The 16,257-nt window shown below is 48.0% G+C and overlaps 1 protein-coding gene across 2 annotated transcripts in view; it reads right to left on the minus strand.

The window, feature by feature from the left end:
• The window catches only part of svp (COUP transcription factor 2), a 91,339-nt gene extending 76,098 nt beyond the window's left edge, over nt 1–15,241 (minus strand). The window contains exon 1 of one of the 2 annotated variants that reach the window (XM_066735549.1): nt 13,543–15,241. In XM_066735549.1, coding sequence (XP_066591646.1) covers nt 13,543–13,882 — 340 coding nt within the window. In that variant the 5' untranslated portion in view covers nt 13,883–15,241. The remainder of the gene's footprint in view (nt 1–13,542) is intronic. The other variant, XM_066735550.1, reaches the window with a different exon arrangement.
• Between the last annotated feature and the right edge of the window lie 1,016 nt (nt 15,242–16,257).

Consider the following 16,257-nt stretch of genomic DNA (forward strand, 5'->3'; position numbering starts at 1 on the left):
CTCTCGTTAACCTCGTAGAGCTATATACATATATATACCTACATCATTTGTCTCACTCTCTAATCCAACGCGATCTTCAATTAGGTTTCGCGTTACGCGCGGGCCAGTCATCCGAGCAGAAACAGCGAGAACGCTTCGGTCAGTGAGTGACTCAGGATTGAATAAAAGTCCTGCACGATCGGTAGGGGTTTTCCGGTACCGAGCAAAATTACCGAGAACGCTATATATATGTTTCGGGACTAAGAAGCCTGAGTCATACAACCGTGCACCTTAGCCTCGTTACGTGTGGAATGTGTAATCTCGATAGAAACGAATTACACAGGAACAAGCACGAATCTAAAACCTCTTCAAAAATTTTTATCTCTTCCCAATGTCCGAAGGTCTGGTACACTCTTCATGATCGGCTTCGATGAGTTTACGAACCGTGCACCTTAGTCTCGTTACGTGTAGAATGTGTAATCTCGATAGAAAGGAATTACACAGGAACAATCGCGAGCCTAAAATCTCTTAAAAAATTGTTATCTCTTCCCAATGTCCGAAAGTAGCTGGTACACTCTTCAGGATCGGCTTCGATGAGTTTACGTATAGATTTTTTGCAACCTTTGTTACTCGCACGATGATCGTACTCTTTGAATTACACTTGGACGGAAATGCGAGTCCATATTTTAATTTAGCTTGATTTATATAGACTTTGCACTATATACAACTCGATCTTGATGGCAACGACGCGTATACAACGTGCTTGATACGTTGGAGTATCGCGTGGCGCGTATATGCCGGACGTGAGAGAGAAAGGTCGAGAGCCTCGTTTTAATTGAGCGTTTCTTGCGCCAATGACGACAGTCGAGCGTGGTTAATTGCTCGAATCTCGCGTCATTTAAAGAAACTTGATTATCCCTCGGTGCTTTTAACAAGTCCAACGATTGACCGATTAATTTCCACTTGGTCCCAGTAATAACGCTCGCTAATTTGCGGAAACAGTTGAGTGTTCGCCATTTGTGAGACGAGAAAAAATAGTCCCTTCGCTATATATATAGTAAAAGGTTATCTGGAACCAAGTGGAGAACACTAAATTGCGCATGGTGTAGGCCCAAACCCACGTGGCATATCCGTGGTATCATCTCGAACTTCCCTTCATTAAGATCTCGTTGGCTCGACACAGCAGCAGTGTGTCGCTAATTATTTGTCCTTAAGGAGAGATGGAAGGAGTAGTTAAAGGAAAACAAGGTCGTTCACTTTGAAGAGACGACTCCTGCGGTGCTCGTACAACACGATTTTCCTGTTCAAGATTACTCCAAACACAAAGCTTGTATATATATATATAGTATCCTTCCATTAGCCACCAAGAATGACTCCATATCTCATTACCCAAGCACCCATACCAAAACAAACTATCTACAACTACCGGAGAACGCACGATAATAAAATTTTCCAACGACTCCCCGATCGATCCTTGAATTTTTCAAAGGAACCGATTCAACGTTTGAAAATCGTTCCGCGCAAGGTGCGCAGCGATAAGAAAATTCTCGAAGGTCGACTCGAGCGGAGAAATCCTTTAGAGTGTGCCGAAGCATAAAGCGGACGGGTATATTTGAGGAATCCCCTTAGTTAGTGGAATGCAGGAAATTGCACGGTAAAGGATAAGCATGGCGAGGTTTGAATAGGGAAAAAGGTATCGCTATATATATATATATTGGTTGCAGTGTTTTTGCGAGTCGCGGCATAACGCAGGTGCTTCATTTGCATGCGAGTGTTGGTAGTTTTGCACGTGGTAAATCGTCGATCCTCGGTGGACCGAGTGGCTCGATCCTGGTGTGATGGTGGTGGTTGACACCCAAATGCTTTGACGCAAACGCGGAGGAGTGTATATATATAGCACTGTCGAGGTTTTCGACGTCGAAAAAAAAAGCGGAGCCGCGCGCGATCCGGTCAGTAACGTTTCGACTCGGCAGCGTAAAATTAACGACATTGTTATAATTAATTAGCCGTTCGCTCTCCCGGCGGGGCAGCGCGACTAGATAGCGCGGCGCGCGGGGTTCGTTAGTGGGATAATTGGTCACAGAGGATGCGTCTGGCCAAGTCGCGTCAGGTAATTCTATGCTTATACTCTCCTGCGCTGCTCCGGCTACCCTCCCCCCCCCCCCCCCCCCCTCCTACTCTCTTGCTCTATCTCCTTACCTATCTCTCCAAACAGGTATTATTACCATTACACACCGATTCTACCTTTATATATATATATATATATATATATAGGAACTAGCAGACACAGTCTTCGTTGAGTTATGAATTGTTTATATATATATATATATATAGTTTAGTTGAAAAAAAAATAAGAAATTGGATCGATTTTTTAATATGCGAGGAAAGAATTTTTTTAAAGGAAGGTCATTGGATCTTGTGAGAAAATCTAAAGTGAAATGTAGGAAGAAATTTATTTAAGTCATATATATAGTAGATACGTGTATATATATATAACGTATAGGATAAGCAGAAACGAAAGTGTCCGGAATATTATGGCGAACGATCTTGATAATAAGTTCCTGTCATCTTTACAAGTATAAACGTATATAAATATAGCTGTATACACAGGCAGTAAGGTTGAATGTTTTATAATGGCTCGTTAGATTGCAGAATAGCGGAAACGCGGAATAGGGGAGCCTCGCTGGCCGGTCCGCGCGGTCTCGCGTGGTTGGAAATTTAAAATGCATTTGAAAAGATAAGTAAATACGTATTAAGAGCCGTATGTTTTTATTCCGCCGATCAGCATTGTTCCTGCGAGGGAGACGCACTCGCAATTAGCGTCCGCAGTTTATCAAGTGGCTGTAGGCAAACAGAATTCTCCGAGCTTGTTCCAGGAAACAATTCATTTGGCGAAATACGCGATATACAGGAGAGAGAGAGCGGAGTAGAAATGGGATTAATAAAGATTAGTAAAGTCGGAATAATATAATATGATCTCATTAGACCGATTAGCCCGCAGGGCATGCAGGATGTCTGGCTTCTTCCAACTTGCCGGGGTTTGGGTTAGGGTAAGTCGGAGAGACACGAGCCTCCACGAGAGAGAGAGTCGCTGTGTGTATAAGTCTGCACAGCTGTAAGTATAAGCGCAAGAATAAGAGGAATACGAGGAACCTCGGAGAAAGAAGAAGCCCTTCGCTGCTCGGTACTATCTCTCTCTCTCTCTCTCTCTCTCTCTCTCTTTGGGACCATTAAAGCCACTCGCAGCAGAATTGGATTTCCTCTCTCGCCACGAGGCTTATCATTTAAATGTCCAAATTTCTATGGGACAAACGCACGCCGTGCAGCACAGTCCTGAACTCTTCATTTCCGCTCATCAAACGATAATAACAAAGCAGTATTGCAGAAATTAGCGTGACACGTTAACCTTTCTCCCATTTCCTTCTTCTTACCGCAATTACTTCATTTGTCCCTTTCAATTTTACTCCGTGTGCAGCACCCGCCTCCCCCCCCCCCTTTGTACGACAGTGATTCAGCTGGAGTATATATATATATATATATATATATCTTTCCTTCGTCACCAGAACAGATTCCACCGAAACAGTCGCGCGCAAGGTATAATTGCACCGGAGGCCACGCTATATCATCCTGCTGGATTGGGCAGTTTGAAAAAAAGCTCGCTAGAACGACTATAATATACTTTCTGCGATTGCCGTGCTCTCGGAGGTGTAACGTGACTCGTACCAACGTCACGTATAATCCACGACAAATAATATCCCGTCTTAAACACTAGTTTACCCACACACCGCGTAATTACTATAATTGTACCGAGGGACATTCTTTGGTAACGTTCGTTCCGCGGCGAGACTCTGCGGTGTTTACCGCTCGGAATGTCGGCGAATTAACCAAAATGTAAAACAGCCCCGTGACTCGGTTCCTCGATTCTCGCGCTACCTCCCCGATGCGCTCGATTCGCTACTTTGCAACTTCCTATGTTCCGTGCCTCGGCGTCCCGATACCACTTTTCCACTCGAATATCCATAATTTGCACATTATGCAAATACCGCCCGTGGGAGGTGGATGTATATATAACCGTAGCGTGATATCGAGTGTGTATTTTTCTCTTTCTATACGGAATTACACGTGTAACAATTCGATAAAACGGATTTTCAAGTGTGTGTGTGTGTGTGTATAGTGCACGTGGTCAGGAGTCGGGTGGGAATAGGTGCGAGTGCACGGCACAGGTGGCAATGCTCGGAAATGAGGGGGTGGTGAGGAAGGGACAAAACGGGACATGATAATGATACACACACATATATATAAGGTTCTGTCAAGCTTTAGCGTGTGAAACAATACGCATCCCGGAGCTGGTGGTTCCTTCAGGTCGAACCCGAACGGTGACCGTTCTCCAGCGAATTATTACGGGAAAATCGGGATACGATGAAGAGCAGCGGGGGTTCTATATATATATATATATATATATATATATGTTGGCTATAATCTCGCGAACACAAAGAGCCTCGGTAATTAGACACCGGCTGATGGGCTAGAAATTCGTTTCTAGCGATCGTAGCTCTTCAGGGTGCAGCGCCTATCTTGAAGAGGCGTTAGGATCTCGCGCCCCGTCGGCGCCTCTGATCTATACCGATTATCCTCAGCGCGGTTAATTACAGCTGAAACACACACCGTTGTACGTTGCACGAGTCGCTGGGTGATTGATCGATCCCACGAAAATGTGGCAAAGGCCCGGAGCGAAAAAAAAAACACAGTCGCCTCTCGAAGACCGTTCGATATTTACCCGACCGTACCTGTGGCCATATATATATATATATATATATATATATATATATATATATAGTACCAAACGAAGAACCGAGATTTTTTCCACAAGCACATAAAGTCCCTCGGGAAATAATGACCTTATCTCGGAGTTCTCCAGTGGAGTACCTAATTGCAGCGCTAATTAGCGCTTATTAGAGGCTTTTTTGCGCCGAAAACGTCGTTAAGCTCGGATATAAAATGGCACTTTACATTCTCCGAACGCGGCATTACAAATCGTTGATTTCGGTTTTTGCGCGGTTAATAATTTCGAGCGGCGTCGAGGAGGATTCCCCGCTGCCACGCAACGCGACGGAGGATCGAGGATCCGGCTCGAACGACTATTGCGCAATAACCGAAGACGAAGGACCGTGTTCCGGTGGACGTACTCCGAATGGGAGGTCCCGGGCTCCTGTAATCGGCAGATTAATGCGAGTCTCTCCGAGCGAATTCGCCGGATGAATCCCGTACGCGGAGGACATCTCGTTCGAATTGTACGGAATCACGGCGACTATCCGCTTCGAAGATTAAGACCCAGCTTTATGTCCCTAGTCCCGTCGCGCCGAGACTCTCTCTGATTTACGGTCTGGTTCCCGGATAGACCTGCCCTGAAGAGAGCTGCCACTCTCCGCTGGAACCTTCAAACTTCCCTATATATATATATATATATATATATATATATATATATAGTCACAAATTTCTATTTTTACACTCAATTCCATTTATCAACTTCGGGATTAAGGTTGTGAGGGAGTGAAATACAATTTTTACTGTATTCCATATATATCATACAGTTTCGTACAGCTGGGAGACGATGAAGAAACCGACACGGTGTATGATTCAATGTTAAGGCAACAGGATCAAAGTTCGGTTAATGATCTCTGGATGCTCGCTTGGGCGATTTCTCTGTTTTGAAAAGGCCAGCGGAGCAACTACAGACCCCCCCCCCCCCCTCCCCCCTCCTACGAGAAAGACGACGCAACGCGGCACGGCCAGCACTGGTCAGCTTTGAAATATGCATAGAAACGGGTCGGACTGGTCGGACGTTAACACACACGCCTCCGGATCGAGGTATTATTTAGCCGGTGAAATAATGTCCCGGGACATTTAACGCGACTGGTAGCGAAGGGTTTGCATTATCCTTGACCAGTTGACCGTCGCCGGAGACCAGTTTCCCGGCCCACGGGGCCACCCTACGAAATTTCCCAGGACCCATCGAAAACGTTTATCCCTCTGCGGAGTCTTTGCTTGTATATGTGTATAGGACCTGCTGCCAAGTGTGTTTGTGCAATAACCCCGATGCGAGGTGAATCAACCCGTATATATCCTGACGCAGGAATCTTTCCTGTGTATATATATATATAAAGCGTGCGGTAAAGGGGCCCGATAGAGGAGCTCCGACCGGCCGGCCGGTTTTGGAAACGGGCCGCTCCGTTGTATACTATACATATGCTATATATATGTATGTAGCATAGGTGCGCTGGCCCGCGCGAGAAAAACGCCGCATCATTAATCAAAATATTTCTACGTCAACGCAAAACCTGTCGTCCATCCTTTTTGTACGGTCTGACAGTGCACAACTCCTGGCAAGAATCGATTGCTTCCTCTAACGGTTTCGCCGAGGATCGCCTCGCGCGTCGTTAGCATAATTTCAGCTTAAACGGTGAAATGAGCCGAATCCAAGCAGTTAATTTTGTTTTTATTCCGGCTCTCCGAATGTGATCGTTAAATTCCGTGAAGCGGTAGCTCGCGTTGTAGTACAGCGCGATTTGTCGACAAAATCCGTAACCGCACGCACCTTTTCTTGCGGCAGCGTTGGCCTTGCTCGGAACCTCGTAAAAGTCATAATTTATCGCCGCTGCGGCGTAATGATCCGGCCAGCGTTTTAATTATAGTTTAGCCACATCCTCCGAGCGAGCTGCTTCGATGCCGGATTCTCCGTGACCGAAAAAATTGCTGGTTCCTTATAAACGACCCCCTCCCCACCCCCCACCTACCCACCCACCCTTCTTCAAGTTGTTACACATGGCAAGAAGAATCCGTCGTTTCGATATAGCGAATAAAACGCCACGCGCGCGGCTCTCGACACCTTCCAACGTCCCATGTCACTCCTCAAGGTCACCGCGTTACCAGAACAATATTCCGACTCATCCACAGAATCATTATCCCAACAACGATCAAAATTCTCATCGTTCCCTCGGGATTTGCGTCACTCGGTTCCTCCTGGAAGATCCCTCCCACTGCTCCCGATATCGAACATACGGAAAAAGGAATCTCGGGATTTATCGTACGCGATAATGCGATAAGGATCGTAATTAATATTTATAAAGATAAATATTAATGATAAGGCAGAAAATGATTATTCATGCGTGCTCTTTGCTGGCGGCTGAATAATCCGGCTAACTTTTAAGTGCCATCATAACTCCAGTTAACGCCTTTGAGAAAATAAGGTAAATGGATGTTTGCGCGATCTAGTCGATCCTTCATCGGGCCACGGATACAGCATAGCTTGTGTGTTACAGAGCTTCATCGCGGAACGCATAATGACGCGTATCAGCGAAACGCGCGTTCAACGTGCCAATCAGGGGCCGAGCTTACGTAATAGACGAGGACGCGCACGGGAAACAGAGCCGTTTAATGGTTCGAGCCTCTCCCGATCTTATCGCTTTCTTCCCTCAACCTTTTTCCTCGTCTCCGGGTCGACGAGATATGCTTCGTCCTGACGACGACGATCCTCTTCAAGGTTTATTGAAAATCCTCCGGACGCTAAATTTTCCGCCCAGTGATCATTCCCGTAATCCCTCCGATCATCGACTGTATCTATAACCGGAACTCGAGCGATCATCATTAGTTCCTGCAGGAATATTCAACGTCCATTTGAATTCCTCTCGATGTACAGTGTATAATAATAATAATATGCATTGGACATGTATTTATCGGATTAATTCCGTAATCGATATAGTTCTATATAGGTGTACGAAGAACCGAGTATTGTTTCTAATGGATTATTATTTATGAATGAAGGCAGACAGAGAGAGGGAGTATAGATAGAGAGGATGAGAAGGTCTTTGTGAAAAGGAATGCTACGATAAGAAAAATGAATATGGCGCTTTGATGGGTGGATGACGCAGTGCTCGATGCTTGTGATCCGTTTGATTGAAAATCATACAAGAGCCGTTGCAGCTTCGTTGTAAATGCATTCCGCATTGGACGTTCATTGGCGTAATCATGCCGATTGTCGGCGATCACTTTATTACGTCGACGGACTGATTTCGATGTCAAGCGATGTCAAACGATAGCGAATTATTGCCAATTTGTCAGGACTCGCTCGTGACGCGGTTTATTGGGATGGTGGGCCAGGTTATCGTGGATCCTATATATCTATATAGATATATAATTCATGGATGATTCCTAGAACCGTGCACCATGGCAGTGCAAGTGTACCGACGCAAAAATTATTCCCTCGGAGAACAGCGGGAAGCTGCTGGCTCGTTCCTCTGTAATAACGTCTTTAACCAATCGCTGATATCGATGGATTTCTTGCTTATTATAACTGTTCCTCAGCACCGATCCACGCGAGACTCGCAGACGGAACTCGAGGAAGCGTGAAAGTGAGTAACGCGAGAATTGCATCGAGAAAGCTAAATAATGAGAGACTGATATTTTATCTAGTGTATATAGCTACTCTTTTATTATTATTATCATTATCAATATTCGTTTAGTCCCGAGGTAAAGCGCGCACGGTAGCTTCATCCGTTATCCATTTCCACAAACCCAGATATTCAATGTTAACGATTGGAGAATTATGTTATCAGTCGTGTTCCATGTTAATTGGCACATTTAAGCCACGGAGTCCTTGGTCTCGAGAATGAAGCAGCGAGATAAAAAGAACAGTTGAAAATGCGGACCTGTTCGTTGCAAGTGTGTGTGTGTGTGTGTAGGAGAGAAAGGGGAGAGAGAGATAGAGAAGGGGTGGGGTAGATAAGAGAACGCGAGTCCAACTCGTCCTCCTGCGTGGCCTTCGAGGAGAATGTGTACTACTCGAAGCAATCAGGATTATCGCCAGTAGAAATTATCAGCAGATTTTATTAAGGTATCGCTATACACACACACACACACACACACCACGAAACAACAAATATCATTGGCACGCCTGTAATTGAAACGACCACAGCCTGCGTTAATGCAGTAATACTCTCGCAGCCTCGTATAGCTCGGCGGTTCAATTAACGGGGACGAGCCAACAATTTTCACCAGTCAAATCTTCATTGGACGAGGTCCGAACAAATTGTGGGGAATTAGGGAGCGTGTGGAACGACTCCATCGGTCATGATACACAAAAAAGGAAAGAAAAATTATTATACGGTGCACTGATTATTTACTAGTCTGCTTTTTCGACTCTCGAAGCTCGTTGGACGAGCGTGTACCTTGAAGAGAGGGTCGTCCGTGCGTCAGAGTCCGCTGCACCCGGAGGTTGGAGCCGCGAGGAGGGCTCGTCGCAGCGAGTCGCGTAATTAGCCGGAGAAACGTAGGTCCATTAGGATATCCGAGTACATCTCGCGACTGTTTCCACGAGGTGGGCACGCGACCGATGTGCCCTGTCGCCTCTGCCTCCACATCACTACCAATTATTTCCACCACGACTCCTTCGGCTATCTTCCCATCCACTGTACGCTCCGCTGCTACCAACTATTTCCTCATAATTCCAAATAAATCCTCCACTTATCCCCCCTCTTTTCGTATCTTCCACTGGCATCGATCGAATTACCACTAGATATATATATATATATATATACATAATATAACAGCTATATATACGCAGTTTCTCAAACGCAACGATGCTTACAGAAAGATCGCACAGGATGAAGCGATAAACAAACAAACGAGTCCTTCTGCGTTTCCTCGAAACTTCCGTTCATGAATCAATCAGTTTAGGAAGATTCGCTGGATGTCGATGCAGAGTTTGCTCGTCGCTGGTTCCCGTTGTTCCAGCAACATCTGTACTTGCCGAAGAGTTCTCAACGCAAAAGAGTGCAGTGGTGGGTCTCGACGGGACACAGCGAAGATTATACACGCGAAGCTCGCAAACCGCTGCCGCACAAGTGGAAACGGTTCGGACGTTCTGCACGAGCGTGGAGTCGCCGCTCTCGATGACCGGGATCCACGCGGAACAGCAGGTGCACCTATGGACGTTCTCCGCACTCTGCTACATTGCTATTTAATCGTCCAGCGATATCTCCTCTCTATGCACTTTTTCCATCTCTCTCCCTCGGCTGTGTTATATATATAGCACACCTCTCTCTCTCGTTTCCAATCCGCAATGGCATTCCCCTGCACGCACACAAGCCCACTTTGAACGTTCACTGACACGTCGCGCTGATTATCAACGATTTATGTTGCGACCCGTGTACAACGCGATCAAGAAAATGTTGCGCTCTCACTGCGGTATAATGCAGCGCGCAGTTGTAAATTGACTTAAATAACGATTATTCCCCCCCCCCCCCCTCCCCCACGCGATGTACAATGGGCGTTCTACCAAAAATAAATGCGTCCCTATTAAATTGGATTTTCAACAAAAACCAGGCAAGATAGGGAGGCTCGTTCACCCGGTCCAGATATAATCTCGTCGTTTTAATACAGATTCAATTATACACGAAATATCCGGTAATTTATCCCCATTACTGCAACGGGTGATTACAAAAGAAGCGTTATTTTGGAATATCCGTGGCTCGCGAGGACGAATAGAGTTAAAATATCGTAACCTGGATATTTGGTAAACACGTGGCACGGTTTGCAGAGGTTGGTACCAATTTTAATTTGTTGCGAGAGCTGGTCCGAGGAACGAGTGACTAATGTCATTCGGAGACTCTCTTACATCATTGCCAGCGGAAGAGAAAAATTGTAGAGTGGCGAACTGGAGCAAGAAAGCAGCGAGGAGGTTAAATGTAAAAGGCGTAAAAAGGCATATATATATATATATATATATAGTATATAGCGTATGTGTGTTTTTTTCGCCTCGCCCCACGCTTATTAGAATAATTCCCGCGATAATAAACGTCATTAGGGATGTCTGGAGCTCTTCGTGGTCTGCGGCCTCGTACCGGGAACGTTTCTTAACCGCACTCTCGAATCTCCAGCCACGATTATTCCCCCTCTCCCTCCTATGTATCTTACGTTATTGGCTTCTTGCGTTTTAGCCTCCCGTAAACGCACGCCGAAGCGTACTCCTTGCACCAGCACGCATACCTCTATGGGGTATATGCTATATATGTGTGCTCTTCAGCTTGGGAAGAAAAGAGAGAGAGGGTCATGAATTTTAATGAGCGTTTCTCCGTGCAGTCCTGCGACGGCGACGACGACGACGACGAAGATGGCGACGAGAACGACCCGGACAACTACTACTATATATATACGCAAGTCCGAGGACCACGAGGAAAAATTCACCAACTTTCCTTATACTCGCAACTCATCGGATACCGTATCCGTAAAACATTGCCCGGACCCTGTGAATTTCCCACACTCGCATCTTTCTTAATAGTGTTTCTTCGGCAATAAACCATATAATGGTCCCTCGCCTCGACGAATATACATACATTCTCAACCGTTATCACTTTTATCTAGCAAGAAACTAACCACCGAGTTTATTAACGCGGGTATTATATATTTGTTTAACGATATACCCTGAAGAAGCTTGGTCCATTCGTCAGCGCGCGTAATATTTTCGTGGAAACGCGAGTCGAGGCAATTCGTACCCGAGGAGACGCAATTATCACGCGTTAACGAGCTATTCGTCAAGCAAATCATATTCGTTGGGAGTTATGGCACGAGTGGACATTTCTCGCTAATTGCTATCAGGAATCGCATCTCCGCTGTCAGTCGACGCGACGAGTCGACTAGACGCGCGTTACATCGAGAGAGAGAGAGAGAGAGAGAGAGAGAGTGTGTGGTGCGTTCGGCGATACGTCGGACCTTGCAGAGTCCCCGTCGGACTACGTCCGACGACACACCCTGAAGAGCCACGAAACTTCTTCAAAAACTCGATAAAATTCTTAAAAAAATCCTGTGACCTTGAAAATCAAACGGTCCCGGCTTTTCGTGGTCCGCGAGGAGAACCGTTGGTCCGGAAAATCGAGGCACGCGTCGTTAATCACGGATCTCCGGTGCGCTAAATCACACGCGAGAAATAAATTACCACGGGCAATCCGGTATCAATAAGGCGTAATTCAGGATAATAGGGTGCACCAGGAGAATAGCGGTAAGCCCGTGGGAGGACATAACTCCTGATTTCCGAGGGAGCTGTAGATTTCGATTAAGCAGAATTCGTCTACCTATCCGTACGAGAGTCACGACATTCTTCTTCGTTACCCTCTTCGAGTCTGTACGGCTGACCCTCGCTCGACAGCGCGCCTCCAACACTATTAATGATTTAACGTTCGGCCAACCGTCTCTCGATCGACAGCCACACACAAACCGCACTGTATATACACACTCTTGCATCTCCCCCGAAAAACACTCTTCAAGTTCCACTCCTCCTCGACAACCACCAACCAAACCTCATTCTTCCTCAAGAACAACGAATTTGCTTCTATATTCCCGGCGATCAAGATCGGTTTCCGGTAGAATTTTATCACGAAAGTGGATGGGCTCTTGGTCGTTACTCGCTGGCTACACGATTAATCGCACCGATCCTCGACGCTGGAGCAATAATTTATCGATATATTCGTTTATGGAGATTTATCGTTGTAATTTAATAATAACCTAGTAATTTATTACTCTTGATTTATGGCCCTTGGAACGATAATTAACTGCTAATATTTGTCTACACGCACGGATTCGAGGAATATCCACCTTGATAAAAGATTCGCTCGGAAGCAACTATATATATATATATATATATAGGTTGTATTATACCGTCGAGAATAAGTCAGGGTGGCAAGGAAGAGAGCTCGCGCCAATCGCGCGCGGTGGTTTAGCCTCTTCTTTGTGTTTCCTGCAGGAATAACGCGTATATACGCACGGTACACTCTTCGCTTCATTTGGCCAGCCCTATTACATCGTTATTAGCCTCGTAAGAGACGTGTAAGCGTTCCGGGGAACACCCCACTGGGTTATTAATGGTGACTCTTTGTTTTTTCCTGCTCTCCACGCCCGGTGTAACCAGCCACTCTCTCTCTCTCTCTCTCTCTCTCTCTCTCTCTCTAGTTCTTTAGCTTGTGCTCGACAGGAAATTACCTCAGCCTCTCATCCGAATCTCTCTTTAGAACGCATTGAATAAATTAATGCAGTCGCACGAGCATTAAGGAAGGTGTCGACCATTCTGATGCGAATGAGTTTTGCTGCTCTGGCGCGGTGACAAATTGTCGGGACAGGTAAGGGATACCCTGTTTACCACACGCTGAGAGAAAGACAGAGAGAGAGAGAGAGAGAGAGAGAGAGAGAGAGAGAGAGGAGGTTCTCGGAAGGGCGTGCATGCGTGCGTGCGTGCGTGCGTTTCTTGTCGTGCGTGGCGCGCGCTGGTACCCGAGATATCCAGGGCCCTTCCGGAAGTGCGAGAAAAAACTTGGTCGCGCGGGGACGTTAGGAACGAGACGGTCGCGACTGCGGTGTAATTCGAAAGACTCTTCGTGTTTCTGTAGGAACTTTAGGAACGCAACGTTGGCGAGGAGGAATTCTCATGAAACGAATCTCTTCGGAAGTATCATACATATAAATGCGATAATAAGAGTTTGACAGGTGAGAAAAGTGGATGCTGAAGAGCAGACTGACCTTCGCAGGTGAACTGGCCGTAGTGTTTGCCGCTGCTCTTGTCTCCGCAGACGACGCACTCGATGTTGGGCGATTTGTCGGTTTGGGAGCTTCCGGACTGGGAGCTGTTGGCCTGGCTTCCGGGGGTGGTGCTCGGTGGTAAGGGATCCCTAGGGTTGAGGACGGTTCCCGTGGGCACGAGACACGTGATATCCTCGGGAGTGGCGGAAGGTGTGAGGTGAGTCGGCGGCATCGGAGGTGGCGGACCGACCTGGAGGGGTCCACCACCCGTGCCCGCGGTACCAAGAGATGCCCCGGGGTCCCGCGATGCCCACGAGGGCGGCGGGGCCACCAGCGCCATCGAGGCGGTGGTGGCACGCGCCGGGAACCCCAGCTCCAACGTGCTGGTAAACTCGGGGTGGTGGTGTCCTGCTGGCACCCGGCCAGGGAACAACGTCGCCGTCGCGGCCGGGTAAACCACCCCGGCAGTCGCCAGGGCGTCCGCGCCTCCTGACCCCCCTCGAACCACCCTGGCGGCTTCTCCTCGGCAAATTTCACAACGCCTTCTTCTTCTTCTGCTTCTGCTCTATCTCTTCTCACTTCGGTTTACCTCTTCGACGATTCTCTATATCCGCAACCTTATCCCTTTCTCTCCCACACTCCCTTATCTCTCTATCCCGTCGATCGTTCCACACTAGCACTTTGATCTATCATATACCCTGTATATATATACTCTCACTGCAATATTTCTGCCAGTCACTCTAACACTCTTCACACAGTCACCGCTTTTCACTGAACTATTCTCCTCGAGCAACCTCGACCGCGTTCCCGAATCTCGACGATCCGGAACTCTCGATTGTCCTCTCAAAGGTCGTCGTTGTCCGTCGTGCGGAACATGGACGTTCCCGGGCCGTGGTGTCTGGCGAAGACTGCCTCGTCGACCGGCGAGCACCGGTGCAAACACTTCCGGCGCCAGTGGTCCATTTAAAAATCACTCTTTTGGCTCGTTCGCGCGAGTTCCTCGAGTAAATCGCCGCAAAAGTTCTCCAGTGCGACACTCGCGAGACGATCGATCCAACTTCCGGTACCACCGTTCACACTTAGGACTCCGGGACGTTCCTCGACGAATTTTCAACTGGAGCGAGGATCGAGCGGCGGGGACGACGTTGCACCGGGTCGAGGACGGGGGTTACCACCGGGGTTGTCCAGGCTGGCACCTCGTGCACGACGACCGTTTCTGCCGAGTCAAGGTCGACACCTTCCAACAGCCTTAAAACCTCGATATATAAATCCTGTCCGAGAGAACGCGCGTGTGTGTGGCTCGCGGTTGATGGTTCACAATTTACGCCCGGGATACACCGGTGTAGCACGCGTGCACGCGTGAGCTGGTGCGTGCGTGCGCTGTACGTGGCGCGTAGGTAAAAGTCGGGGCGATCACTGGGTGAGAGAGACGATCCTTGTGCGGTGGGTGCGCGCGCGGGCGCACGCGGTCTCTCGCGTAGCTTGAACGTCCCGCTTCGTCGTCCCTCCGGGCGGGAGAGGCGAGGAGAGAGTCGATGGGTGATACGGAGTGAGAGAGAGAGAGAGAGAGAGAGAAAGATAGAGAAAGAGAGAAAGAGAGAGAGAGAGAGAGAGAGGGGGGAGGGAGGAAGGAGGGGGTAGGGGAAAGTAAGCGAGTGATAGAGTTAAAGAGCAACCGAGCGAGCGAAAGAGAGGGGGAAGAGTGAGGGATGATAGCGGTGGAAGAAGAGAGAGAAAAAGAGAGAAAGAGAGAGAGAGAGAGAGAAAAGAGAGAGAGAGAGAGAGAGGTGATACTCGACTACCGGCTCAATACGACTATTCTTGGGGCCGACCAGAGACCGACTGCCGACTAAGGCGACCCCTGACACCGACCTGAGTCCCCACCACCCCGAGGCCTCGCGGCTTTCTCGCGGGTTGCCCGGATTGCCATGGATACCGAAGGTGGGGTCGAGTACCGGGCTCGCCCCGGACCCACTCTCATTGGCTACGAACCTGCCCTACTCTCGCTGCCAACACGCGTTCCGATCGCGACACCAGACTTCAACTTTTCCCCCACCAGAAGATCTCTCGCTCCCTCTCGATCCTCTCTCTCTGTCTCTCTCCTCTCGCCACCAGTCCTCTCGTCACTCTCGTGCTCCTGCTCCTTCTCCTGCCCCCCCCCCCCCCACTCCACCCTTGCCCCGTACATCGATGTCTCGGTACCCTCTAACTCCTTTTCTACTTCCACTACCGTGCACCACTACTAGTCTCGCTTCAGCTTCATCCACTCTCTTACCAACTTGTTCCTTCGACTCGATTATCGTACTATTACCAATATACGTTTCTATCGTGTCACTGGCTATCGTCTTGTCATAATGTAGAAATATTTTTTTATGCCATCTTCTTCCGGTTATCGACTTCCACATCTGCTCCTTTTCAGGGTCCAAGTCGCAGCTGAGGTATAGGAGTGTATATATAGTTACTCTTCGAGATTATCGTTGGAGGAACGTTTGCTCGAGGAGGCTTGTGCGAAATAAAATAAGGGAGGGAGGGAGAGTGGAGTATATGGTTAAAGTAGTGGTAGTAGCAGTAGCTGGTTAAAAGGGTTTGGATGCACCGGAAGCCGTGGAAGAGCGGCTCGGGGGCCGAGGGGCAGAGGCGGTTGCGGTGGCTGAGGGAAGAGAGGTCAGAGCGAGAGGGCGGCAGCCAATGGGGAAGAGGAGTCAAGTGGGGCGC

The sequence above is a fragment of the Prorops nasuta genome, unplaced genomic scaffold, assembly GCF_024137725.1.
Source record: "Prorops nasuta isolate Cenicafe-Biocafe unplaced genomic scaffold, Cenicafe_Pnas_1.2 PNAS00014, whole genome shotgun sequence".
NCBI lineage: Eukaryota > Metazoa > Arthropoda > Insecta > Hymenoptera > Bethylidae > Prorops > Prorops nasuta.